This window comes from Vanacampus margaritifer, chromosome 8 (assembly GCF_051991255.1).
Source record: "Vanacampus margaritifer isolate UIUO_Vmar chromosome 8, RoL_Vmar_1.0, whole genome shotgun sequence".
Lineage (NCBI taxonomy): Eukaryota > Metazoa > Chordata > Actinopteri > Syngnathiformes > Syngnathidae > Vanacampus > Vanacampus margaritifer.
In genome coordinates this window covers 23,003,578-23,029,543 of record NC_135439.1, presented here as the reverse complement: position 1 = coordinate 23,029,543, position 25,966 = coordinate 23,003,578, and the positions used below count along the sequence as shown (strand labels likewise).

At 44.7% G+C, this 25,966-nt stretch overlaps 1 protein-coding gene across 1 annotated transcript; it reads left to right on the top strand.

Annotated features, from left to right (window-relative positions):
* Positions 1-24,050, top strand: LOC144056610 (uncharacterized). The gene is made up of 8 exons (XM_077573558.1): positions 1-1,962; positions 2,033-2,220; positions 2,251-2,973; positions 11,561-11,667; positions 22,801-22,910; positions 22,957-23,253; positions 23,762-23,917; positions 24,039-24,050. The coding sequence occupies exons 1-8, from the start codon at positions 1,495-1,497 to the stop codon at positions 24,048-24,050; spliced, it is 2,061 nt and encodes a 686-aa protein (XP_077429684.1). The 5' UTR covers positions 1-1,494.
* The last annotated feature ends 1,916 nt before the right edge of the window (positions 24,051-25,966 follow it).

Genomic DNA, 25,966 nt, shown 5'->3' with positions numbered 1-25,966 from the left:
GATTTCCAGTCTTGGACCGTTTGTGGGGTCCATTTGACAGCAATAGGTAACGTAATTGTTGGAGGAGGGAGGGAGGGAACTCAACATTGTAATTATCGCTTATTTTTTTACATTTAAGTCCATCCGTCTAATGGGTGACTGAGTTGACGCGCGAGTTTTTTTTTAACCTTTCCGTCATATCATTTAATGTTCTCTATGCTTCAGCAGCTCGCCTCCGCACTCTCCTAACCAGCTGAGGAGGTGTCAGCAAGCCAGCGAGAGGTGGCGTCAGACTTTGACAAACCGCTGCCCTTTAGAAAGACTTAATGGGGATCAATTCGCGTAAAGTAAGACACATGCAGTCACATAAAAGTTCGGAGACGTTGCCACACATCAACCTGCTCCTTCTTTGACTTCATCCACTCCTCCATTTGTCTCATCCCCTTTTTTCTTTCCCTTTCTCCTTCTCCAGCCAACTTTGTTGATGTGAGATTTTGCCAGTGATCCTAATTGGAATGTGTGACTCCATTAATGACTGTCACCATTCGCTTGCACACGCTTCCAGGGAGCACCCTTGCTAATTGAATTTGCTTTTATTAAACACGCCAAGGTGGCACGGTGACTGAGCGGTTGGCTCATCTGTCTCACAATTCTGAGGTTGGTTGTATGTCCCCCCTCCCCCATGCTTGTGTGTAGTCCAGCTTCCTCCTACATTCCAATATTAATATAATATAAACCCTCTAAATCAGGGCAGGGCAAACTCAGTCCTCGAGGCCTGGAGTCCTGCAGGTTTTGGATGTTTCCTTTCTCCAACACAGCTGATTTCTGATCAGCTCATCTACAAGCTCTGCATAAGCCTGATAACGATCCTGTTGATTGAAATCAACTTGGGGAAACCTCAAAAGCCTGCAGGACTTCGGCCCCCGAGGACCGAGTTTGCCCGCCCCTGCTCTAAATTGTGCTTAGGTGTGAATGTGCGTTTGAATGTAATACCAAAATTTAAGCCATCATCCAAACTGCATCAATTATTTTTCTCTTGGAAATTTGTCATGTTTTGGTTTTGGTTCTGTCATGTTCAGTTTCTGCTTTCCTTGTGTGTTTTCCTTGTCTTGTTGATTGTGACCCTGTCCTTCCTTGTGTTGTCCAATCAGTGCCCTCAGCCACTTGTGTCTGGTCCAGGTGTGTCTTGTTGCGTCATTAGTGTTGGTGTATTTAGTCTGCTGTCTCTCCTCTGTCTGTGTTGGTGCATTGTGGTATGTATGTTTGTCCTCATGTCATGCTGCCCTGTTTTCTGTTCCCTCCCAAGTTCTAGTTCAAGTTCAAGTTCATGTTTTGTTGCTGTCTGTTTTTTTTGTTCCCTCTTTTGTTCAAGTTCAAGTTCATGCTTTGTTTTATGTTTTTGAACTTTGGAAACCTTTTTGTTAATAGAAATTAAATCCCTTTTTTTGAACTACACCCCTGCCTCCTTGCTCTGCCTTCCCGCATCTGGGTCCTAAAGCCCCCCGTTTTGACAGAATGCACCAACCTGAGAAGGACCCAGCGGGAGTGCTGAAAACCATGATGGGGAATCAGGAGGCGCGCCTGTCGCGCCAGGAGGAGCTCCAGCACGTCATGGCCGCCCAAATGGACCTGCTGTCCTCTTTGGTTAAGGAAGTTGGGCGTCCTTGGGCTTCAGATGCTGGAGCTCGGAGTCGCCAGCCGCAACTCCCCGAGCCACGTCTGCCGCCGCAGCCCCAGGTCCCCGTGTCGGCTCCGCCGCAGCCCCAGGTCCCCGTATCGGCTCAGCCGCAGCCTCAAGTACCTGTCCTACCACGCCTGCCGCCGCTGCCTCAAGTCCTCTGCCAGGTCTGCCGCCACAGCCTCAAGCCTCTCTGCCAGGACTGCCGCCGCATCCTCATGTCCCTTTCCCTGCCAAGACTGCCGCCGCAGCCTCAAGTCCCTATCCTGCCAGGTCTGCCGCCACAGCCTCAAGTCCTCTGCCAGGTCTGCCGCCACAGCTTCAAGCCTCTCTGCCAGGACTGCCGCCGCATCCTCATGTCCCTTTCCCTGCCAGGACTGCCGCCACAGCCTCAAGTCCCTATCCTGCCAGGTCTACCGTCGCAGCCTCAAGTCCCTATCGTGCCACGTCTGCCACCGCTGTTCCCAGTTCCCGAACCACGTCTGCCACCGCTGTTCTCAGTCCCCGAGCCACGTCTGCCTCCGCAGCCCCAGGTCCCCGTGTCGGCTCCGCCGCAGCCCCAGGTCCCCGTGTCGGCTCCGCCGCAGCCCCAGGTCCCCGTATCGGCTCAGCCGCAGCCTCGAGTCCCTGTCCTACCACGCCTGCCGCCGCTGCCTCAAGTTCTCTGCCAGGTCTGCCGCCACAGCTTCAAGCCTCTCTGCCAGGACTGCCGCCGCAGCCTCATGTCCCTTTCCCTGCCAGGACTGCCGCCGCAGCCTCAAGTCCCTATCCTGCCAGGTCTGCCGCCACAGCCTCAAGTCCTCTGCCAGGTCTGCCGCCACAGCTTCAAGCCTCTCTGCCAGGACTGCCGCCGCATCCTCATGTCCCTTTCCCTGCCAGGACTGCCGCCGCAGCCTCAAGTCCCTATCCTGCCAGTCCCAGAACCACGTCTGCCGCCACAGCCTCAGATCCCTGAGCCACGTCTGCCGCCGCAGTCCCAGGTTCCCGTGCCGGCTCCGCGGCAGCTTCCGGACTCCGTGCCGGCTCCGCGGCAGCTTCCGGACTCCGTGCCGGCTCCGCGGCAGCTTCCGGACTCCGTGCCGGCTCCGCGGCAGCTTCCGGACTCCGTGCCGGCTCCGCGGCAGCTCCCGGACTCCGTGCCGGCTCCGCGGCAGCTCCAAGTCCTCGAACCACGTCAGCCGAAGTCCAAAGTCCCCGAACCACGTCAGCCGAAGTCCAAAGTCCCCGAACCACGTCAGCCGAAGTCCAAAGTCTCCGAGCCACGTCGGCCGTCGGAGCCTCAGGTCTCCGAGCCACGTCGGCCGTCGGAGCCTCAGGTCTCCGAGCCACGTCGGCCGTCGGAGCCTCAGGTCTCCGAGCCACGTCGGCCGTCGGAGCCTCAGGTCTCCGAGCCACGTCGGCCGTCGGAGCCTCAGGTCTCCGAGCCACGTCGGCCGTCGGAGCCTCAGGTCTCCGAGCCACGTCGGCCGTCGGAGCCTCAGGTCTCCGAGCCATGTCGGCCGTCGGAGCCTCAGGTCTCCGTGCCGGCTCTGCGTCAGCCCCCGGACTCCGTGCCGGCTCTGCGTCAGCCCCCGGACTCCGTGCCGGCTCTGCGTCAGCCCCCGGACTCCGTGCCGGCTCTGCGTCAGCCCCCGGACTCCGTCCCGTTTTCACGTCAGCCCCAAGATTCCGTCCCGTTTTCACGTCAGCCCCAAGATCCCATCCCGTTTTCACGTCAGCCCCAAGATCCCATATCAGCTCCGCGTCGGGCCAGGTTTCCGTCCCGTTTTCACGTCAGCCCCAAGATCCCGTATCAGCTCCGCGTCAGGCCCAGGTTTCCGTCCCGTTTTCACATCAGCCCCAAGATCCCGTATCAGCTCCGCGTCAGGCCCAGGTTTCCGTCCCGGCTTTGCGACAGCCCCAGGATTCCGGATCAGCTCCACAGCAGGCCCCGGACTCCGTGCCGGCTCCGCGACAGTCCCCGGACTCCGTGCCGCCTCCACGGCAGCCTCAAGTCATCGCACCTCGTCGGCCGCCTCCACGGCAGCCTCAAGTCATCGCGCCTCGTCGGCCGCCTCCACGGCAGCCTCAAGTCTTCGCGCTTCCAGTCTTCGCGCTTCCACGGCAGCCTCAAGTCTTCGCGCGTCCACGGCAGCCTCAAGTCTTCGCGCTTCCACGGCAGCCTCAAGTCTTCGCGCCTCGTCGGCCGCCTCGTCGGCCGCCTCCACGGCCGCCTCCACGGCCGCCTCCACGGCCGCCTCCACGGCCGCCTCCACGGCCGCCTCCACGGCCGCCTCCACGGCCGCCTCCACGGCAGCCTCAAGTCATCGCGCCTCCACGGCAGCCTCAAGTCTTCGCGCCTCCACGGCAGCCTCAAGTCTTCGCGCCTCCACGGCAGCCTCAAGTCTTCGCGCCTCCACGGCAGCCTCAAGTCTTCGCGCCTCCACGGCAGCCTCAAGTCTTCGCGCCTCCACGGCAGCCTCAAGTCTTCGCGCCTCCACGGCAGCCTCAAGTCTTCGCGCCTCCACGGCAGCCTCAAGTCTTCGCGCCTCCACGGCAGCCTCAAGTCTTCGCGCCTCCACGGCCGCCTCAAGTCTTCGCGCCTCCACGGCCGCCTCCACGGCCGCCTCCACGGCAGCCTCAAGTCTTCGCGCCTCCACGGCCGCCTCCACGGCAGCCTCAAGTCTTCGCGCCTCCACGGCCGCCTCCACGGCAGCCTCAAGTCTTCGCGCCTCCACGGCCGCCTCCACGGCCGCCTCCACGGCAGCCTCAAGTCTTCGCGCCTCCACGGCCGCCTCCACGGCCGCCTCCACGGCAGCCTCAAGTCTTCGCGCCTCCACGGCCGCCTCAAGTCTTCGCGCCTCCACGGCCGCCTCCACGGCCGCCTCAAGTCTTCGCGCCTCCACGGCCGCCTCAAGTCTTCGCGCCTCCACGGCCGCCTCAAGTCTTCGCGCCTCCACGGCCGCCTCAAGTCTTCGCGCCTCCACGGCCGCCTCAAGTCTTCGCGCCTCATCGGCAGCCTCCACGGCCGCCTCAAGTCTTCGCGCCTCATCGGCAGCCTCCACGGCCGCCTCAAGTCTTCGCGCCTCATCGGCAGCCTCCACGGCCGCCTCAAGTCTTCGCGCCTCATCGGCAGCCTCCACGGCCGCCTCAAGTCCTCGCGCCTCCACGGCAGCTTCAGGACCCCGGGCATTCTCACCCTCTGCAGCCCCGGGCCTCCTGGCTTCGGCCGCTCTCGTGCGGGGTCTCTTCGCTTCTTCCATGGGGGTGGACAGGAGATGTTCATCCCACGGCCGTCCTATTCCGGTGTGGCGTCCGGGGCGCCCTCCAGATCAGCGCCGCCGGGCTCCCCTCGTCTGGCGTCCGGGACGTCCCCCGGACTAGACTGGAGGGATGTGTCAGGTTCCTGCCTCCGCGCCCCCTCCGCCCGCCCTGTTTTTGAACTTTTTAAGGGACGTCTGGAAGCCGTCCCTCGACGGAGGGGTTCTGTCATGTTTTGGTTTTGGTTCTGTCATGTTCAGTTTCTGCTTTCCTTGTGTGTTTTCCTTGTCTTGTTGATTGTGACCCTGTCCTTCCTTGTGTTGTCCAATCAGTGCCCTCAGCCACTTGTGTCTGGTCCAGGTGTGTCTTGTTGCGTCATTAGTGTTGGTGTATTTAGTCTGCTGTCTCTCCTCTGTCTGTGTTGGTGCATTGTGGTATGTATGTTTGTCCTCATGTCATGCTGCCCTGTTTTCTGTTCCCTCCCAAGTTCTAGTTCAAGTTCAAGTTCATGTTTTGTTGCTGTCTGTTTTTTTTGTTCCCTCTTTTGTTCAAGTTCAAGTTCATGCTTTGTTTTATGTTTTTGAACTTTGGAAACCTTTTTGTTAATAGAAATTAAATCCCTTTTTTTGAACTACACCCCTGCCTCCTTGCTCTGCCTTCCCGCATCTGGGTCCTAAAGCCCCCCGTTTTGACAGAAATTGGGCTGTGTAGCTAATCGAAATTCAATAACAATTTCAATTATTATACGCCACAATTACAAAATTGCTATAATCGTAAAGAAAAGATTATTAATTGAAATTGTTTGTTGTTGAAATATATATATATATAATTATTATTATATTTTTGTTAATAATTGGTGCAACAGTTCTATGGCAATTGATAAGTGTACAGCAAGTAAACTCCAATGCACAGTGTTTATCTATACAAGAAAATCATAATTGAATTTGAACCTTTTTTTAATTTTAAGATAATTAATTGATCATTTATTACCAAAATAATCATAATTAATATTTTTGTCATAATCGAGCAGCTCTACTCGTTCAGTGTTCATTGACAATGTTAGACATAAACAACTCTCACTACATTGGATCCCATCATCATGTTGTTATAACATCTTTATCTCAGTCAGGGATGCATCACACATGATTTTATGGCATTTTTATAGCTCGATAGGGCTTGCGTGCAGTAGGATTCTATTAAAGTCAGTGTAAGGAAGGTGTCTGTTCCTATACAGTAATGCAATGTCAATTTAAGCCACACCTCAGGCGGTGCTGTTACTATTTATGTTGTCCGCTGCAAAACTGTCAAAAACGCAGAAAAACGTTGCGTAACTGCTCTTATCAGTCAAGAGCAAATCCTGCCTGTGTTGGATTAAAGGCAACAGGAGCCTCTCAAAATAGAAATAATCTTAATGTTATAATAGACCTGAAAAAACACTCAACTGCAACATTTCAAGTGTTCTTAACGCCTTAAAAATAGGATTGAAATAAAATAAAGGTCCTTGTGTGGAATATGACTTGTGAAAAATTGTGTGCGCAGAAAGACAACCAATGTGCAGATCTGCAGGAAGAGACAATAATAATAATGATAATAATAATAATTAAATGTTTGTTTGAACATTTCTGACTTGCTTAATTTTTGTCTGATGCTCCCTTCCACATTCTGAATACTTCCTGGCTGACTTTGGGCAAAAGGCGGAAAACTCCCTGGACTGATCGCCAGTCAATCAAAGGACACATGAAGATGCAGTTCAACTGATCCAAGTTTCTGTCTTTTTGCTTTACTTTTTCTTTTTGGTTTGCTTTACTTTTGAAGTCACTGTTAATGCTTTGAAATCATATCCGCCCGTACTTTTGTTTCTGCCGCCAACTGACATATTTTAGCAACAGTTCTACTTCCATCCAGTTAGCAGGCCAGAATAAGCGGATGGTTGGTTTGATGTTTCCCTTTGACCGGGAGTGTTTCTAGATAGGCAAGAAGGACTGTTGAGGTTCCCCAAAAACAAAACAAAAAATATATAGGTGTATAGAAAGCAATATGAGCCGTCTAAAGGGCCCCTTCTAGCCACCAGCCAGCAACAAAAAGTAAGGTGCCTTATGCGACGGATTTCCAGCACGTTGTCATTTTAATTGCATCGTGAGAGTACAAAAAGTTTCGTAATTCAGAAAGGGCAATTGCCTACTCTGTTGCAGCATATCTGCCTTTGATTTTCTTGTGACTTTTTTCACTGACCACACCATCTGTCCAGCATGTCCCTCAACGAGGATAGCCGCTTGCTTTTCAGCCAGCGTTCACAGACTGTAGACAGCAAGTGGACATCCAAAGGGTGCTCGGTCTTTGCGGAGTGTAGAGATAACAGCAGGGGACTTGACCTCAGTGTCTGGACTGAATCTCTGCCTGTCACTTGCACGCGAGCCCAAGGTTGGCCGGTGCAAGAACTTGACACTTTCATGGCTGACACAAGAGGGGCGAAAGCCCTTTGAAGAATGACATCAGTGCTTGATGAAGTCAGCTTGGGGTGTGGAGGCGGGGCCAGGTAACGTGGCGAAAGTATCCCTCCTCACTTTCTCATTTGGAAGAAAATGATCCTGTAAATGTATTGCAACCAAGTAAGAGTGTGACAAGGAGCAACAAATCCCCTTAACGCCTCTCAGCGCTCCCCTGGATGCCACTCGAAGGGTGATTGTATGATGATGATGTGTGCACATTCACCAAAGAGGCCCATGCTTTAATCCTGCCCCACTCACCAAGATAAGCCAACAGTCGTCTCTTATCGTCTCTTCTTCCCTCGTGTGTCCTTTGCCTCGTTCTTTCCTTGAGAAACTATTGAGGCATTGTCCCTCAGTCCTATCATTATGACACTGCTCAGCCCCACACTTTATGCCTCATTATTCTCAATTTAGGCTCTGGAGTCGTCTCTTGCAGCATCAGAAAGAGCAAAAACAGATTCTGATTCTTTATTGCAGGCCTGTTCTCTGGATTTGAGAGTGTACAGTATTGCCAGGGGATTTCAGTGCCTTCCACAATAGCGCTATCAGCTCTTTGCAAGGCATGATGTTCCGATATCATGGCAGGAAGTGTCGCTACAGCTGTTCCGATGGAAGGAGGAACATATGAGTTTGTAAAAGAACGTAGGCCTAGCATAATACAAATGCCATGAAGTGCACACTGAGATGGTTTTCCAATTATTTCTTGTTTAGTGTTCCAATTATTTCTTGTCACGTTTCCAAGTCAGTTCGGTTCACTTAAATCTGGAAGTGAACATTTGTTGGTGTTTCCATTGTAAAGGGTCCCAAATCAAATGATCACAACTTTTTCATCGAGGTGCTAGTTGCTGTGCTCTTGTTTGGTGGTGATGTCTCTTGATACGGCATTTCTGTCATTTTAGTTCACTTCTTAAGATGTTGTTTTGGTGTGCATCCATCGTTAAGTAGCTCAAAATTAATCTTACCAAAAGTATGACACTTTTTCCCGTTACCATTTTTATGTTAACATACTTTTGTACGATATAACGTTTTGAGCTCTGTGCTATTTTAGCAGGGATCCTCTTTATTGTTTAAGTAATTAGTAAGGTAAGACTGTGCTGCTGCAATTATGTTGCCCAATTCACTTTTCTGGCCAAGTGGAAACTGAACCCTGATCATCATTTATCAAATTGAAGTATCCCAAACTGAACTCTACCATTTAGTGGAAGCATAGATTGTTTCATCTGTGGTGCGCCCACTATATGGTGAGAGATCATCCAATTTCTTTTAATTGTTCCCAAAGTATTTTTTTATTAAGGGTGTGCATCTCTCTACAACAGACAATTTGATATGATTTCTGATGGTTGGATTTGAAAGTGGAACGAATCAATTCGGTTTGACTCGATATGGTACGGCTCAGTTACAGAGGCAATTACCTTTTTGTTGTCATTTTTAATAATGAACTCGTCAGTATTGTAAATGTGCCATTTTCTTCTAAGATATATCTCCATTGAAAGACAATTCAGTGATGATTTAGTTTGATTCGATGCACTCACATCTTTTAAATCAAAACACAATTTTCTGTCTCTAACCGTTTTCTTTTTACACCCCCTATACAGTATATGCTTGTGATTTGTAGTGGCGAAACAAGTGAAATCTCTTCCATAAGATGGCAGATGATACGTATCGTAAGTAATTACTGTAAATTCAAACAATTCATTTGATGCCATTAAACAGAAAGGTACAAAAAATTTGTCAAGTTTTTCATTACATCCGTAGTTTTACTTTTTGTCATTTTTATTAGATGGTATGCTGTGAGTCTTTTTTTATGTAAAATACTTGCCTTGGCTCACAAAAGGTTGTGAAACACTGGCCAACTGCTGTGATGTCTATCTTGTATTCAGGGTTGAACTGACATTTGGACTCATACCGGCCCACCAATCAAAGTCCGCTCCGTTCTGCATACTGCAATTAACGGACCATTATTCAAATCATATCTAAAAAGCACAATGACACATCTCTTAATTATTCATTATTCTAAATGCTTCTTTTTACTTAGGTTTGTTTCTGCATGGATTATGAATGTGTTGCACAAGGTTCTGGATGTTTGCATTTTATTTCATGAAACCATGACTGTTGATGGTATGATAAACACTGACGGTTGTTTGCTTGCTATGCTGTAAAAATAGTGCATATAATTGACATTGTAACAACAAATGATCAAATGTACTTTTCTACTTTGACTCCTGACCATGTTGATTGGTTCAGTTTGCTGTCTATAGAAAATTCAAATGATGTAATTTGCCCCACATTGTGTGCCGTTCACGGGTCCATGGAATGTTGAATGGGAACGGACAAAGAAGTCTCTGGAATTGCAAAGATAAAGCGAAAGGATTTCCAACTGACAAAGTCTACCAAAGTGTGTTCTGACCATTTTGATTAAGGTAAGTGTCATTGTAAGATGGTAAAAATACATTTACCATAATGCAATCGTGATATATGTGAGCTGCTCGCCGTGAATAGCTCTGGCTAAAAATAGATCTGGTGGTCAAGATGTTCGATTTTGTGAACCAATAAAAGCCGAAAGTACAGAAAATGCAAGAATGTCCGTATTTTGGGAGCCATCCTACCTCAGAGCATACGTTGCCATGTAGCCCGGACCGGGCAGTTAACGTCGGCAAATGTTTCTAATTCAATCGATTTCACTAATCAAACGTTTCAACATGTACCGCTGCAAGGAGTGTTGAGCTAAATCTTCCACATACATCTTGCTCACACAAGTAACATTAGAGGAAGCTGGAGATGACATTCATCAATAACAAAAGAACATTCGGTGTAAAAACAATAGAAACACAACTGAGTCCGCTGGAAAGTTGACCCACTATGAGGGGCCAACTAGCGATGATCGTGACGCCAGTGAATACTATCTATAACCTAAATCAGAGGTGGGCAATCTCGGTCCTCGAGGGCCGGAGTCCTGCAGGTTTCTCTTTTCCAACACAAGCTGATTATAATCAACAGGATCGGTATCAGGCTTATGCAGAGCTTGCTGATGAGCTGATCATATATCACCTGTGTTGCAGTAGGGCAACATGCAAAACCTGCATGACTCCAGCCCTCGATGCCCACCTCTGGTCTAAATAGATTCATTGGCTGCTCCCTCTAAATTGTGGGCTGGTCTCTTGGGTTCAAATGGAGGATAATAAGATAAGACGCCTGCCCACCGAGCATCTGCCCTATATTCCAGATGGCCGGGCCAGTCCTGCATGCTTGTATTACACTTTAATGGGTGTCTTAATGGATTTTTTTTTTTGTAAGACAACTTAGATTGAAATGCAGATGATAGACTGTGAGGTCACTTGTTTTACACTTGTTTGTGCAGAGGAAGAGGAACATGGCAAACTGACAACACACACTCCATTACCCTTCTCCGTATTCTTTTCCCTCTTTGTCACTCACACACTGACACAAATGCAGTGTCAATAATGGCAGGGTGCCGTTTGTATAATGATGCTATCTCGCCAGAAAGACGCTGCGCTATCAGCTTTGTCTGTCACACAAAGAGACGAAAGGCAGCGGGAGTATGAGTGGATCACCCAAACACACACATATGCACGCAGAACCTCTATCATGGCGCCCTCTGATAGACTTCCTGTGTCAACAGTGGATTTCATTAACCACGAACAGGGCCCGGCCTTCATATCAGTGGCACAAAAGCAGAGTTAGCTTGTGATTTTTAGTCCAAATGGACAACGCACTGAAATGGCGGAGACGACGTGAGCGCTCTAAATGTAATATTTGATTAGAATATGTCAGATAATGCTCACATTTCCTTTGTGTTTCCTCTACCTGTGATTGATACTCTGCTGCTGACTTCATTCGCAAATCATTAAGAGAGCATAAATTAAGCACAGACAATTTCCTGTCTGATTTCACCTTAAACTTCCAATTAGTTGCTTTCACTCAAGCAATCAGTCTTCCGTCCGCCACGTGATTTGCAGCAACCTTTGAGTCAAGGCACATATTTTACATTAAAATAACAACTAAAAATGTCAGTCAAAAATATGATGTTATCTCAGTTTACTCACAATTTGGCTTGCTGAGTGTGAAAAACGGATTCTTATTTACTCGCCTTTAACATGAAACATTCTCTCTCTTCAAGTCTTATTCTTGTATGTGTGTATGTGGTGTGTGACAGTGTGGCGGTGGCCCCTCTGAATGATGCCTCCCTCCTTTTCACCTGCTGCCACGTGAGCCGGCCAGTGGCATCAGGGCAGCAGAATGCCAATCAGCTGCGCTCTGCAGGTCACATTTGGTCAACTTGAGTTAGATGGGGACGCTTTGAGGTGGCAATGTGGCCTGAATTCTTAATGAGCATCATATTTGCCTGTTAGGCTTACAGTACAGTGAGACTATTTTGGAGCGGTGTGGGGGGGGGGGGGGGGGCGCTCTCGCCTATAGATGGCAGCAGTACACTCACTCAAATCTTAGTCATCCTGTCTGCAGCCAAGCACTTTCTCTATGACAAAAAAAGGGGGTGATAACCAAACCCCCAGTGGTCCAAATAGCACATTTGTCTTATCCCTATGTCATGAATTAGTGATTTGCACTAAAGGTTGCAAGACTTGACCAACTGGCATGCACGCCATCGTTACCTGGACCAAGTATTCTCATGCCATGGCTATTTTTGTGCCCGCTCCTAGTTGAAAAAAAAAATCTTTCCACTTCAATAATGATTAGTTAAGTAATAAGAATTCAGTTTTTTTGTATTCTATTTAAAAAAGTTCTATCAACCATATTTTGCTAAAACTATACGTGGTTTTACAGTCTGTTTTAGAAAAGAGAAAAGTTTAAAAAAAGAACTGCATCTGCATACAAACTCAGTTTTGGTCTTTGTGACCTAAAATTAACATGTAATATAAAATAATCTTTATATACAGTATAACCATATTCCAAATGTATACCATCTAACGCATATACCGTATACACGTGCACCCGTACCATGTAATACTTCAAAATGTTCAGTATTCAAATGCACAATAACACTTGAATGTGGTGCACATTTAATATTTTCTGTGTGCATGTGCACCTGCGCACGACTTAAACGCACCCTGTTTCTAAGACACTGTCATAAGTTTTTGACTAGAGTTTCTTTGTTAATTCTAGCTTTGCATGAACCTTGAGTTTGAAATAAACAAGTGAATTCAATTCAATTGTGTAGTATTATCCTAAAATATTTTTGTAAAGTTAAAGCTCCATGGGTTAGACATCTCCTAAATAAGCCTAGCAATGGAGGACCAAAACTGTCAAAACAAGAAAAAATAAATAAATAAGTGAATAAAAAATAAATAAAAACATGTGAAAATAAATATGAATGCAAACATTTAATTAAAAGAATTTAATTAGAACATGCTATATGTATGTATATATATATATATATATATATATATATATATATATATATAATATACAGTAAATGGAAATAAAAACTATATTTACATAAAGTAAAAATTATATAAAAATAAATGTGGAAATAAATGAATATATAAATAAAATTAAATATCAATGAATAAAAACACTCTGATCGTATTTATTTATTTCATGCTGCAGACATCTCAGCATGAAGTATGTAAGGAAATGTTATTCTTTTTTAAATTTATATTTCCATTTATATTAATTTGTTTGCATTTAATTTTTGAATTATATTTTATATCCATTTATTTTCACTTTTAGATATTTTATATTTTGGCAGTTTTGGTCCTCCATACTAGCCACCATTTGCAGAAATATGGTATTGTATACCGTATGTGCAGACATGTTCGAGGTAGTGCTGGGTGGTACTGATGTTACAAATGAGGACATGTGCATGAATACAGTAAAAGTGGCAAAAGTGATCCAATTATTCATGTGCAAAATGGTGATCATAGTTATTTTTATTTGGTATGTGAACATTTGCTCAGCATGAAACAACAAATTGTTCTTTGGATCCCTGTTCTCACCATATACCACCATGTACGTACAGCATATCTACACTTTGTGTGTGTGTGTGTGTGCGTGCGTGCGTGCCACGTAGTCATTTCATGCTTCATTTGTTGCCTCATGAGCATCGTTAATAAACAAGAGTCTTTGTTGCTTGTGCCACAGTGGGATTAGGTGTGGCACCCCACTCATCAGCGGCACATCAGTTAATCACACGTGTTCTTTTTAGTTGCTCTTCCTACATTAATATTATCAGGACAAAATTGCTGCTACTGACAACTTGTTGATCCATTAGTGTTCCTAACAGGTGAGTTTGCTGAAGGGGCACTTATTCCTTCACAATCTGAACCATTAACACAAAACCTCGTTCTTTTCATTCCAGAAAGGCCACTGTTGAAACTACCTTGTGATATTATTCTTCAATGACTCACCTTCCGAAGGCGTACACATGTAACACTTTGTGAATCATGTGCGGCAGCAGCTGGTTGATTTATGAAGGTGAACTAGAGCGGCTGCATTTCTGATTGCCAACGAGTGACTTGTGATAATTGCACGTTATACTCTAAGAAATTCAATGGAATCCAATCATTGACTTCTGAGGTCATTCAACACATTCGTGTTTGAAGCATGTACAAACATTTTTCTGAGTTATATCAAAACAATTTCTGTGATTGGCTGGCGACAGTAGCACCTTGGCTGTGTTGAGAGTCTTCTGCCTAGATTTGGTCATAACTGTTTTAATTTACTTATTTCCTCAGTAGAACTTTTATCTGTGGATGTGTCTTTGTAAGTGCTGTCGCAATTTCTGCTCATGTCATCATGTCGAAAGGACCTCGTCTGTTTCCACATCAATGGGCCAGTGTCTGGGGTTGAACTCAATGTGTATTGGATGATATGCTGTAAAAGTGTAAAAAGTCTTATCTATTTCCGGCTGTCGTCATGTGTATTGAACTCAGGGCTGGGGGCTGTTTTCTGAGGGTTTTTCAAGATAGTATAAGAATGCTGCGAGTCCGCTTTAACTACACACTTGCGAGAGGAACTGCAGCCATTTATCTGTAAACTTGCTTGTGTCCAGAATATTCAGTAAAATAAATCCTTCGAAGGACCTGTTCACCGATCTCCAGTCTGTATTCAGAAAATCAACATTCTCTCTACCCGAACCACAATGAACACGCAGAAGACAAAGATAGTCTTCTAACAGCTGCTAAAACAGCATCCTGTTGAACTGTCTGCTGGCAGATTGTTGAGAGCAATGGTTTCAAGCATCAATCTGAGATGGAAAACATGCAGTGGTCATCAGAGGAAGCATTTAGCAAAGAGTACATGTGTTGTACATCAATTTTTTCATGTGAAAGTCGTCAGCAAAAAGAGATCAAGATTAGCTCACAGCATGGTAAGTACACGGAGATGAGGATATTTATGATTATGTTTTATTATGCAACTTTTCTACATGTACACAGTAAATTTTACTTTGACTATAAACAGAGTAAACTTTACATTCGGAAGTTAGTAAAATATTATATATAATATATATATTTTTTAATCCTCCAAGGATTCAGGAACAATCCCACAACCTTAAGCATGGGAGATGCCGAGATGGCTACTCTATCACTTGAGCTATGCCACGTCCACTGTTGAATAACATTACTGGTGTGTCCAAAACACCAAAAATGGTCGCAGCTATGAGGATTCCACCTGACACCAGTGATATACTGACGCACAATAGGACTGGCATGGCTCAGCGGGTTGATTGGGCATCTCCCAACTTGAAGGTTCTATGATCGTTCCTCAACCCCCTTTTTTTTTATTGTAATATTTTACTCTCTTCCAAGTAGGTCTGAACAGATTATATCGTTTTGAGACCGAAAATTGCAATCTCAGACGGTTTCGAGAGCGTCAAAGCTGCGTTTTTTTTTTTTTTAAGGGCTCTTATCCCCCGATTTCACCAATCACCGGCATGCCACAGTACACGCACGGACGCACGCGCACGCGCACACACACATACACTAGCTAGCTAGCTCAGAAATGTTTAAAAAATAAAAAAGCACCACGTCTACATCACGCTGTTGCCAAGTCCCTCGTAGGTACTTTGTTTCACGGCTGCTTGACAAGTTGACAACACAGACCGTGATTGAGAACGCAAGGCACGAAGCTAACTTGCTCCGCTGCAGAACGGACAGACCTAATAATAAGTACACATGCAGTCGCAGCAAATAAGTGCTTGGGCGTACAGTAGACTTTTCACAGAAGTCTGGTTAGAACCGCGTTAAGGCGGAGAGCAAGTAGCTATGAGCAGAACATTTGTACAATTAATACGCATGCGAATACATACTCTAGACTGAAAAAAGATGGCTGGCATCAGCCATGACGTCAAACTTGAGGTCTAAAGTAAATTCATATCAGCAATGTTAAAAAAAATAAAAATTGAAAAAAATCAGCAATTTCATTTGCTTGTATTTGCACTCTTTTCCATCACTGAGTTCTGAGATCTACACTGTAATAGGGCTCATTATTTTTTGTAATCAGTGTTTTTTAATTGTTGAATAGATTTCATTACGTACATAAAAGGCAGACACCTTTACATAAAACCGCAAGATTTGAATGAGAAACAGAGAGAAGAATGAATAATACTTTCTGACTCTTTTTAATAAAAAATAATTACCTGTTCACAATTACGCCAATCAGAAATACTCCCACTATGATTGTTACACCTTTACACTCACCATAACAGTAAAAAGACCAAAAGAGTTAATACTATGATATTAATTTCACGCTATCACAAAGCCCTCAGTCTCAGTTTGAAGCAGTTAAGTCTAGAGCAAAAATATGGGAGTATGTGGAAGATATTTATTGATATATATAATATTACATTTACTTACAAAAAACATGTACATTAGTACAAAATGTAAAACATTTTTGCTTACATAGACTATTACACATAATTGCATATTTAAACATGGCATGAAGTTGTACTGTGTAGGTCTTCCCTTAACTTGAGCCATTTTAAAGGACTACCTCTCTCACACAACCTCTTTTGTGTTCTTGCATTATTCGAGTAATAGCTTTTAATATTTTGAGGGTATGTAATTTTCTTGTTTGGAAACGTTACTGTACATTGTGAATAAAAAGCTGAATGTGAAGAAAATTGAAAACTAAATCGAAATCGCAATATTTGTGAAAAAAATTATTGCAATTAAATTTTTTCCTAAAACCGTTCAACCCTACTTCCAAGTGTAGAATTACTCTAGTTTATACTGGGACCTAATATAGCCACACATCAGTTAATCATACATGTGCTGAATATTTGCTAACTAGGAATGTTTGGAACCATTTATTTTTCTTTGCAATTCTTGGCAATGGGGGCCCCCATAAACAAAAAAATGAAGGTACTGTTTTGAACATACATATTTTTTGGAATAGGTTTAAGTAAATGGCAGCTCTTAGTAGCCATATTCGCATTTAAAAAAAATTTTTTTTACCATCCTGGGTTTACAGTAGTTCACTTCAAAGATGATTTTGTATGGGTAAGTCGGTAATTTGTGTGAGAGACTGTTTACATGCTTGGGGATCTATTCACCACACTTCTATGAATCTTCCTTCATCAGCCATCCGAAATGTTATCAACGCACTTTGAGCTCATAGAAATATCGGGTGTGATGGCGTGTTTGAGGGCATTGCTTCCAAATTTGATTAGAGTGTTTGCCATGGGCTGTAAGGAAAACATGTTGTTTGATCTGAGGCACAATCTCACATTGTCATCTAGCGGAGGTCACACACACTAATGTGTGAACATGGCCGCTCCTGGAAGGCTCATGACGCGGCTGACGTCATGTGGCAGACCACCATGAAAACACACCAGACAGCTGCTTTGTTTTGGGCTACACATTTCTATTAAAGAGCATACTTTTAACTTTTATTACTTATTGTTATTGTCCCCCCCCCCCTTTTCATCCCAGAACAGAATATAGAGGAAGCCAGAGAAAACTTGCACGAGTACGATGACAACATTATTGTCTGTAAATGATTGTTCACTTAACACAGTTATATTGTTGTATTTTTGCTGCATCATAAAGAAACGGATTTATGCATTTCAGGAGACCCACAAGGTGCGTAGTGTCACTCAGGTAAGGATGAGAGCAGGTATTGAGCGTCTCGTGCTTCTTGTGGGGATATCGGCCAGCAGCCTGCACGCCTTGACTCATTCTCTTCTCCCTTGGGAGTCTCCTCGCTCACACTGCAGGGAAATTGACCTGTGAGTAAAGCAGCCATTTTGGGCAATGGTTATTTATTGAAATGGTAAAGGCGGCCAGACGGTTTTAGTCCCACACACACACTCACACGTCTCCGAGCCAATCATAGATGTTCCTTCTATATAATGTAAAGAGTGAAGATGTCAAGGAAACTTCACGCACCAGAAAGAATCAATTTGTTCTGTTGTGGAGTCAATATTGTTTTCCTCCCATATCACTTGTTCTCTGAGTCACAACGCAACTTTCTGATTGTTCAATGTGATCCACTCCACTGACTATTCCATATACAGGAACTGTCGACACCTGTTAAAAGAGTGTGTGTTATTCCATATAGGATTCAAACATATTAAAGTGGAGCCTCTGAGGCTGAACACAGACTATTTGGGGGCATTGATTGATGAGGCTTGGGGGGGGGGGGGTTGGGGGGGTTTGGGGGTCTTTCATGGAACTACAAAAAAATCAGATTGTAAAATATTTTCTAATGACATAGGTTTTAAATTAGATTGGATTATATATATATATATATTAGTGCTGTCAAAGTTAAAGCGTTAACAAATTAATTCATCACCAAAAATTATCGCATTAATCATGTATTAACGCAGATTAATCACACTATTAATTTGTTTCAGTGCTAAAGATAGCACAGGTTGTGTTTAAGCAATAAACATAACCGCATGCATTAAAGTAAATAATTTGATAAATATGTATGCATAATATTCAGAATATTTGTTCATGTCAAAATATTGGGGTAATTTTTTCCCCATTTTAAATTATGCAAGGAATTAATTGATTAGAAAAAGAGGATTAGCGTGTGCAGTGGAAAAATGTTGAAGACGTCCTCATTAAATGTAGAAATAATTACTACATAACAGGTGCTCTTCAAATTTGGTGGGCAAAAAATGTTGATTAAAAAAGGCCTTTTTAATTAAGTGATTAATTGTGAGTAATCAAAATTCTAAAATGGGCTTAATCTGATTAAAAAATGTAACCGTTTGACAGCTCGAATATATATATATATATATATATATATATATATATATATATATATATACACACACATGATATCGGCATAGGTCAAGACACACACTTGACTCAAATGATCACTCTTTGATGTTTGATGGAGGCATATTTTCCCTCAAAATTTCCTCCAAAATTCATATGATTTCATCTACAAAAGTTCCACTGTGTTTGCATTTAAGTTTTAAGTGCTTTTACAAAAGCAGTAAAAAGTAAGTCAAACTTTTTTACTGCATTCACATCAAAGGACGGTTTACATTTCATAAATGTCAACATTTGGGGAGAAGCACCGTAACTAGCGGTGAACATGATGTTCGAGGTTCGCTGCTCCAACGCCTGCCTTGGACGCAATAAAGACGGGCTGATATCCAGTACATACCTGAAATGCTTTTTTGGGGATGCCATTCTTTGAGAGGCTCATAACACTAATGTGCATCGCGCAGGCCAGTGGCCCAACTGATCTGATGCTTAGCGACATGACCTTCACGTCTTGCCTCGCACCACGCCAAGCCCCCGGGGTGACCTGCCCCTCTCCCCCCTCTCTCTCCACATCCCTTTCTCACCACCCCCACCATATTTATTCATTATTTCTTTATATTCTATACTTTGTGACTACAGTATTTACTTTACTGCGCAGTTCAGCTGTTTTGAATCCTAGCATCGTTGTAATCCAGCACCAAGACGCCTTGTCCCAACATGAACCGGCCACTTCACCATCCTGAGGACAAGCTCACACTGACAGCTCACATTATAATTCATGAGTCCCCCACCAACCCCGTCCAACGCACGCACACACACGCTCCATATTTAACCTTTGGTGCTTGTCAACACAGCAGAGGAATTGTAATGTCTTCATCTCCAAGTATACAGTCAGAGTGTCAAAGGCAGCCCTGCAGCAATTTTTCATCTCTGCACTTTTGTTTTCATTAGCTAGTGAGTTACAATTGCTTGCTTTGATATCAATAGGAGGCATTTTTGATTCGGAATATTGTTTGGTCTTTGCAACTTTGACTTTGAATTCTGCTTCCTGTTAGTGAAAAACAAGCCCTCTTTGTCAGAAGCAAGCAGTGTATTATTATTATCATAAGCAATAAGAAGTCAGACGGTCACAAGAGTTATTGTTTCTGTCACAAAAATACGACTTAATTGGACCGGAGGCGCTGGCAGGCGTCGCTTGTATCAGCAGCTGCAGGCACGTGAGACCATAAACTGAACTGGCCCCCACTGCACCGCAAAGAAAATGCGCATTTTTCACAGAAACCAGCATGTGTCCACTAAACGTCATCTGAGACAAACTTGAGGAAGACCCACTGACCCCACTTGGAATCGGATTGGCTTCTGCTTAGCCACGACCATAATGAGGACAAGTGTTGTAGAAAAATGAATCTCATCATTTTGCTCATTCCCAACTTTATCATTGTGACCTTTAGGCACCCACTAGTGGCCATGGTGTCACAATCGGAAAGAGTTTTTGCCTTAGGAGATAAAGCTTCATTCTCTTCAGGCCGTCACTAGTCAACATTTGCAAGCAAAAGTTAGTTTTAGCCAAACCCAACGTGACACATGTGAACACAGCGTTTAGTTGAACTCTTTTGGTTACTTCAGTTGTTGGAGATGAGCATGACACTAAAACCAAACGAATTATTTGTGCCAAAGCTTGAGAATTTAACCAAAATAGTCACTGAGCTCACAGTCCATAGTGTAGTGGTTCACTCCCCTGATTCATGCTCATGGGCAATTTAAAGTCTTAGATGATCCTAACTTGCCTGTTTATGGAATGTGGGAGGAAACTGGAGTAGACTCTCTGTCGTTCACCCTTAAAGAAAACCAAAAGGCAGATGTGTGTTTGAGATTATGTTTCTTTAAGTGCATATTGTTTTCTCAGAGTTGATTTATGAAATATTTTGCTGTGACATGTCCGTCAAGGGATAGTCCAGACCAGATGTGCAAGGTCTCGCTGTGAAGAAAACATCCTTTGCGCCAGTGTTGATGTTGCCTCTTCAATTTAAGAAATCTGCTTTCCAACAAGTTGGATTGTATCGCAGCTGTCCTGGAATGGATTTTTTTCTCTTTCCTTTGCTGCAAGATTGAAGCCAATGTGACTACATTGTTTGGCTAAGTGTCTTGGTGGACCAAAATCAAATCATATATCTTTACAGTACCTGATACGCCATTTAGTCTGGTCACTACTGTAAATGATTACAATCATTATTATTGTTATTATTATTATAAAGTAGGGGTGTAAAAATGAGTGCATTCATTTTGAGTTACTTTATAGTTCCTTTAATACCGCAATATTTTTTAACATGCGATTAACGACCACTTCTTACTTGGAAAGCCTGTACCCTGTAAGTAACATGTTTTGTTTGCTAGGTTGTTTATACGCTGTCGGGATCTTATGTTGCTAAAAGGACAGAAATGGACAGGGGACGATAGAGAGCGTCAGTTTGTGCTCGGAGACAATTGCCCTTGTCTCTGCATTTGTGCTCTTTATCCTGTCGGCGGCATTCAGGTGGGATGGTGACGCATCGATTCAGGCAGGTAGCAGAGCGCTAACAGGCAGCCTGTGTCTCCATGAGGACTGAGTGCTGCTGAGTCACACACACACACACACACACACACACACACACACACACACACACACACACACACACGTGTGTGTGTGAATAGAAGGCAGCATAGATGATGAGGATTTTACCTGGAGCTCCCTCTCCATCACCTGTGCAGCTTGTTGAAGTGTGAGAGCAAAATAATTGACAGCTCTTGCTCCAGCCTCATGTTAGCCTCACTAACGGTGCTATTCAAAACGACCACACGCTAATAGACAGTGAGGGAAGAACCGACTTTCTGCTGTTTTGCTCATCAAGCGCCAACCTCATCCTTCTTAGCATTTGTATGGTACTGTATCCTGTTGACAGATAGTAAGATATAGATCAATTAGGTTGTTAAGAAGTTTGTGTGCAATTGTTTGATCATGTGTTAAAGCAATTGAAGTCAAATGGAGGAGACTAATTGGCTACAACGGTTGTTGATTCAGGCCTGAACTAATGTTTACATCAGCTCTCAAGCAGTGTTTCCCAACCTTTATGGAGCCAGGTCTTTTACATAACAAAAATATCATGTCACTATACCAAACTATATTTCACAAAAAATATATGGTGTTCCTCACCCTTTGCGGGTGATACGTACCAGGATACCCCACGAAGTACAGGTTGAACTCCCACATGATCCCCACCCTCCTTAACACTCGTTACACTTGAAATGAATTGAATTGAATTGAAATGAAATGAAGAACAAATACCGAGCTGCCTCTGACAGCACATGAGGATGACAAAATGTCTACTTAACTCATTCACTCCCAGCCATTTTCACAGAAGCTGTTTTACTGGATTTTGGCTAATTTTGCAAGGCCCACAGAATATTGTGTTCTATATGTGTGTTGTATGCTATAAAAACATGGAACCTACCAAAAGAAAGATTAGAGTCTCTTGTGTCATCAGAAAAAAGTGTATTTCTATCGGTTTCCGTTTTGCAGCAATTAGCATTAGAATATAGCTAAGTTTCATTATTATTCACAAATCTGTTTAGAAGTGTGGGTGAGCTTTTTTCAACATGGCCCTGACTGATCTCTTCTACTCTGCTGCCACCTTCTGGTCGTTTTTGTAATAACAACCATTGTTTCAAGCATTCTCTTCAGTTCAGAGGCTGTATCAAAGCCTTCTGTATGCTACAGCATAAAAAACATAAATCCCAGGTCGCATTGTTGTTGTTGTTCTTCTTCCTCTTGTACTTGTTCTTCTCCTCATTCTACTTCTTTTTCTTTTTTTCCATGTTTTTCTTATTTTACCGCTTCTCTTCCACCTCATTTGCCTTTCTTCTTTTTATACTTCTTCTCCTCTTCCTTTTCCTCCTTCATCTTTCTCCTACTTCTCCTTTCTTCTCCACCGTTTCATATGACTGCTTCTTTTCCTTCTTCATCTTCTTCTTTTTCTGCTTCTTCTGTGAGGAGTGGGAGGGTTAGAGAGAGGGAGAAGTGCGAGAATTTTTTTTGCGTTTTTTTCTGATACTTTTTTCATCTTTTTTTGAGATTTATGTGTAATAGTTTTTTTTCTTTATCTTGTAGTGTTTTTTTGTAAAAAATAGTGGTTAGTGTCTGTGTTTTTTTTCGGTGGTGGACCGGCGTCGTCGGTAGGCAACATGTCGGTGGCGGAAACGCCCGCTGCCGAGTTTGAGCGTCTCACTCGCCGGCACGCAGTTAAGCTGTTGCCGGCAGTGGACTGCTCGGTGGAGGAGGCAGGACTGGTCGGTGAGGCTCGAGGAGCTGAAAGCTGCCCTGGGGAGCCTGCAGTGTGGCAGGGCTCCTGGCATTGACGGCCTTTCGGTGGACTTTTACAAGTCCTTCTGGCCGACTGTCGGACCAGACTTGCTTGCCGTGATGAACGACAGCATCAAAAATGGGAAACTCCCGTTGAGCTGCAGGAGGGCCATCATCACCATGCTACCAAAGAAGGGAGACCTGCAGGACATTAAGAACTGGTGGCCTGTGTCCTTGCTGTGCTCGGATTACAAGATCTTGTCCAAAGCGCTGGCCCTTAGGCTGCGAGGGGTGATGTCGTCCATCATCCACCCTGATCAGACCTATTGCGTGCCGGGCAGGCTCATCAGTGATAATATAAATCTAATTCGGGATTATTTGGAACTCTGCAATTCCTTGGCTATTGGGACTGGCCTCATTTCCATAGACCAGGAAAAGGCTTTTGATAGGGTTGAACATCAGTACCTGTGGCAAACCATGGGAGCCTTTGGCTTCAGCCCTGATTTTATAGCCATGATCCGGGTGTTTTATTGCGATATTGAGAGCGTTCTTAAAATAAATGGTGGTCTGAGTGCCCCGTTCGACGTCCGGAGGGGGGTGAGGCAGGGCTGCTCTCTCTGGGATGCTGTATTCTCTGTCCATAGAGCCTCTGCTCCACAAGTTAAGGGAAACTTTAAACGATGTTAAACACATCCCCCAGTGTTGCATGTCTTTCAAATTATCTGCCTATGCTGATGATGTAGTGGTTTTAACTAAGTCACAAGAGGACATTGACATTTTAAAAAAAGTTGTGACAGAGTTTGGTTTTATTTCATCTTCGCGTGTGAACTGGGGGAAGAGCGAGGCTCTCATGGTGGGAGAGGGGCTGAAGGACAAGCTCAAATTGCCGGGCGAACTGGAATGGAAAATTGGGGGTTTTAAATATTTGGGCATCTTTTTGGGAGATGAGACCTACAAAAAGAAAAACTGGGATAATGTGTTGGAGACGGTGAGGGTGAGGTTAAAACGGTGGAAATGGTTACTGCCAAAAATGTCCTACAGGGGCAGAACCCTCATAGTCAACAACTTGGTTTCGTCTTCCTTGTGGCACAAACTAATGGTCTTGGACCCTCCAGCCTCTCTCCTAGAAGAGTTACAGCGCATTTTAATTGATTTCTTTTGGGGGGGCAGGAGGCACTGGGTTCCACAGAGCATCCTTTTCCTCCCTAAAGAAGAGGGGGGGCAGGGCTTGGTGCATTTGGCCAGCAGGGGCGCTGCTTTTAGACTCCAGTTTATACAAAGGCTCCTGACTGGCCCCAAGGATGTTCTGTGGAGACCATTAGCCCGATGCACTCTGCAGCGTTTAGGTTTATGTGGGCTGGATTTTAGTTTGTTTTTAATGGACTTGTCTCGCACGAGCACAGCTTCTCTGCCTTGTTTTTATCGGAGTGCTTTCAAAGTCTGGAACTTCCCTGAAAAAACAGCGGGCGGGGCAGGCCGACTCACTGTATTGGCACATGCAAGAACCTGTCCTGCAGGGAACCCTGCTAGACTACCCTAGCTGGGGGGGAGCGACTCTGTCCAAAACCCTTCAAGCTGCAGGGGTCGCAACGCTTGGCAGAGCGGTGGAGCTGACCGGTCCCAGTCTCAAGGACCCCGCTCCGCTGGCCTCCATTCTGGGGCTACATTCCGTGAGGGTCGTTACACAGCTGCTGAACCACTGGAAAAGTAGACTGGCTGGACATGAGCACTCCCTCCTCAGTCTGTATGGCAGTGGTTCCCTAACTCCGAACCCAGAGGACGGCTTCCCCCACATCGGCCTGCTCCCAGACTTGGGTGACTGCGGGGGCCCCCTGCTGGAGAACATTCCAGCAGTTTCTTTGGGAGCCGCGCCCGGAAAACAATTCTACCGAACAATGGTTAAGACCTTGCATAAAAACAAACTTAACGGACGCTTGGACACTCCATGGAGGAGAGTTATAGACGAAAAACCGAAGCCAGCTTGGGGCACTTTATACAAAGCGGATCCTTCACGGCATCGTGGCCGTGAACTCCTTTGTCTCCGCAATAAATCCAGCCGTGGCGGATACCTGCCCCTTCTGTGGACACAGGGAAACAGTCTTTCATTGTTTTTATCAGTGCAAGCGTTTGCGTTCTGTTTTTGATTTGGTTGGTAAGATTTTTACCCAATGCAATATAGTTTTTCACAAGCACTCTTTTATTTATGGTTTTAACCACAAGGGCCAGTTCAAGAGGGAAAGCCGGGTTTTAAACTTTGTTTTGAGCCAGGCCAAGATGGGTGTGTGGTTGTCCCGAAAAAGGAAAGTTGACGATGGGGCAGAAGTCGATCCCACGGTTCTATGCAAAAAGCTGATGAAGTCCAGACTCTTTATTGATTTTAGTTTTTACAAGAGAGCAGGAGACCTGGAGAGTTTTTGTGAGATGTGGACTGTTAACGGGGCACTGTGCAACGTGAATGAGGAGGCGCTGTGTTTTAGTGATGTTCTGATGTGAAAGCATTTTATTTTTTTATCTATTTATTGAATTGCTCTTGCCGAGCCGTGTGTTGTAAAATAATGTAAATAAGAGCGGCGAATAAATGTATTTTTTCAAAATCCCAAAAAAATCTTCTTCTGTTTATTGTTCTTCTCCTCCTCCTCGTTCGTCTTCTCCATCTCTTTCTCCTTCTCCTCATTTTCCTTCTACTACTTCTTCTTTTCTTTCTTCTTCATCTTCTTAACTCCCTCCTCGTGCTCCGACTTAGGTGGTCACAAATGAACATCTGTTAAGTGACAACAATAACAGAACCGCAGTACTATCAAAATAATGACAAATTCACCTCACTGTGCTCACTAATTTACATATTCATTGTAAATTCTGAGATAAAGCTATTATATTTTGTAGGAATGGTAGCAGGTGGATAAACAGGTTAATTGTACCTTCCCTCATCCAGCGGAAGAGCTGTTGATCTGCTGTTACGTGGTTGAGAGCTGGAACATGCTGCACTTTACCAGCCACCCTAATCAGGACAACAACCTCACCTCGAAATGCGCTTAGTTTTGCT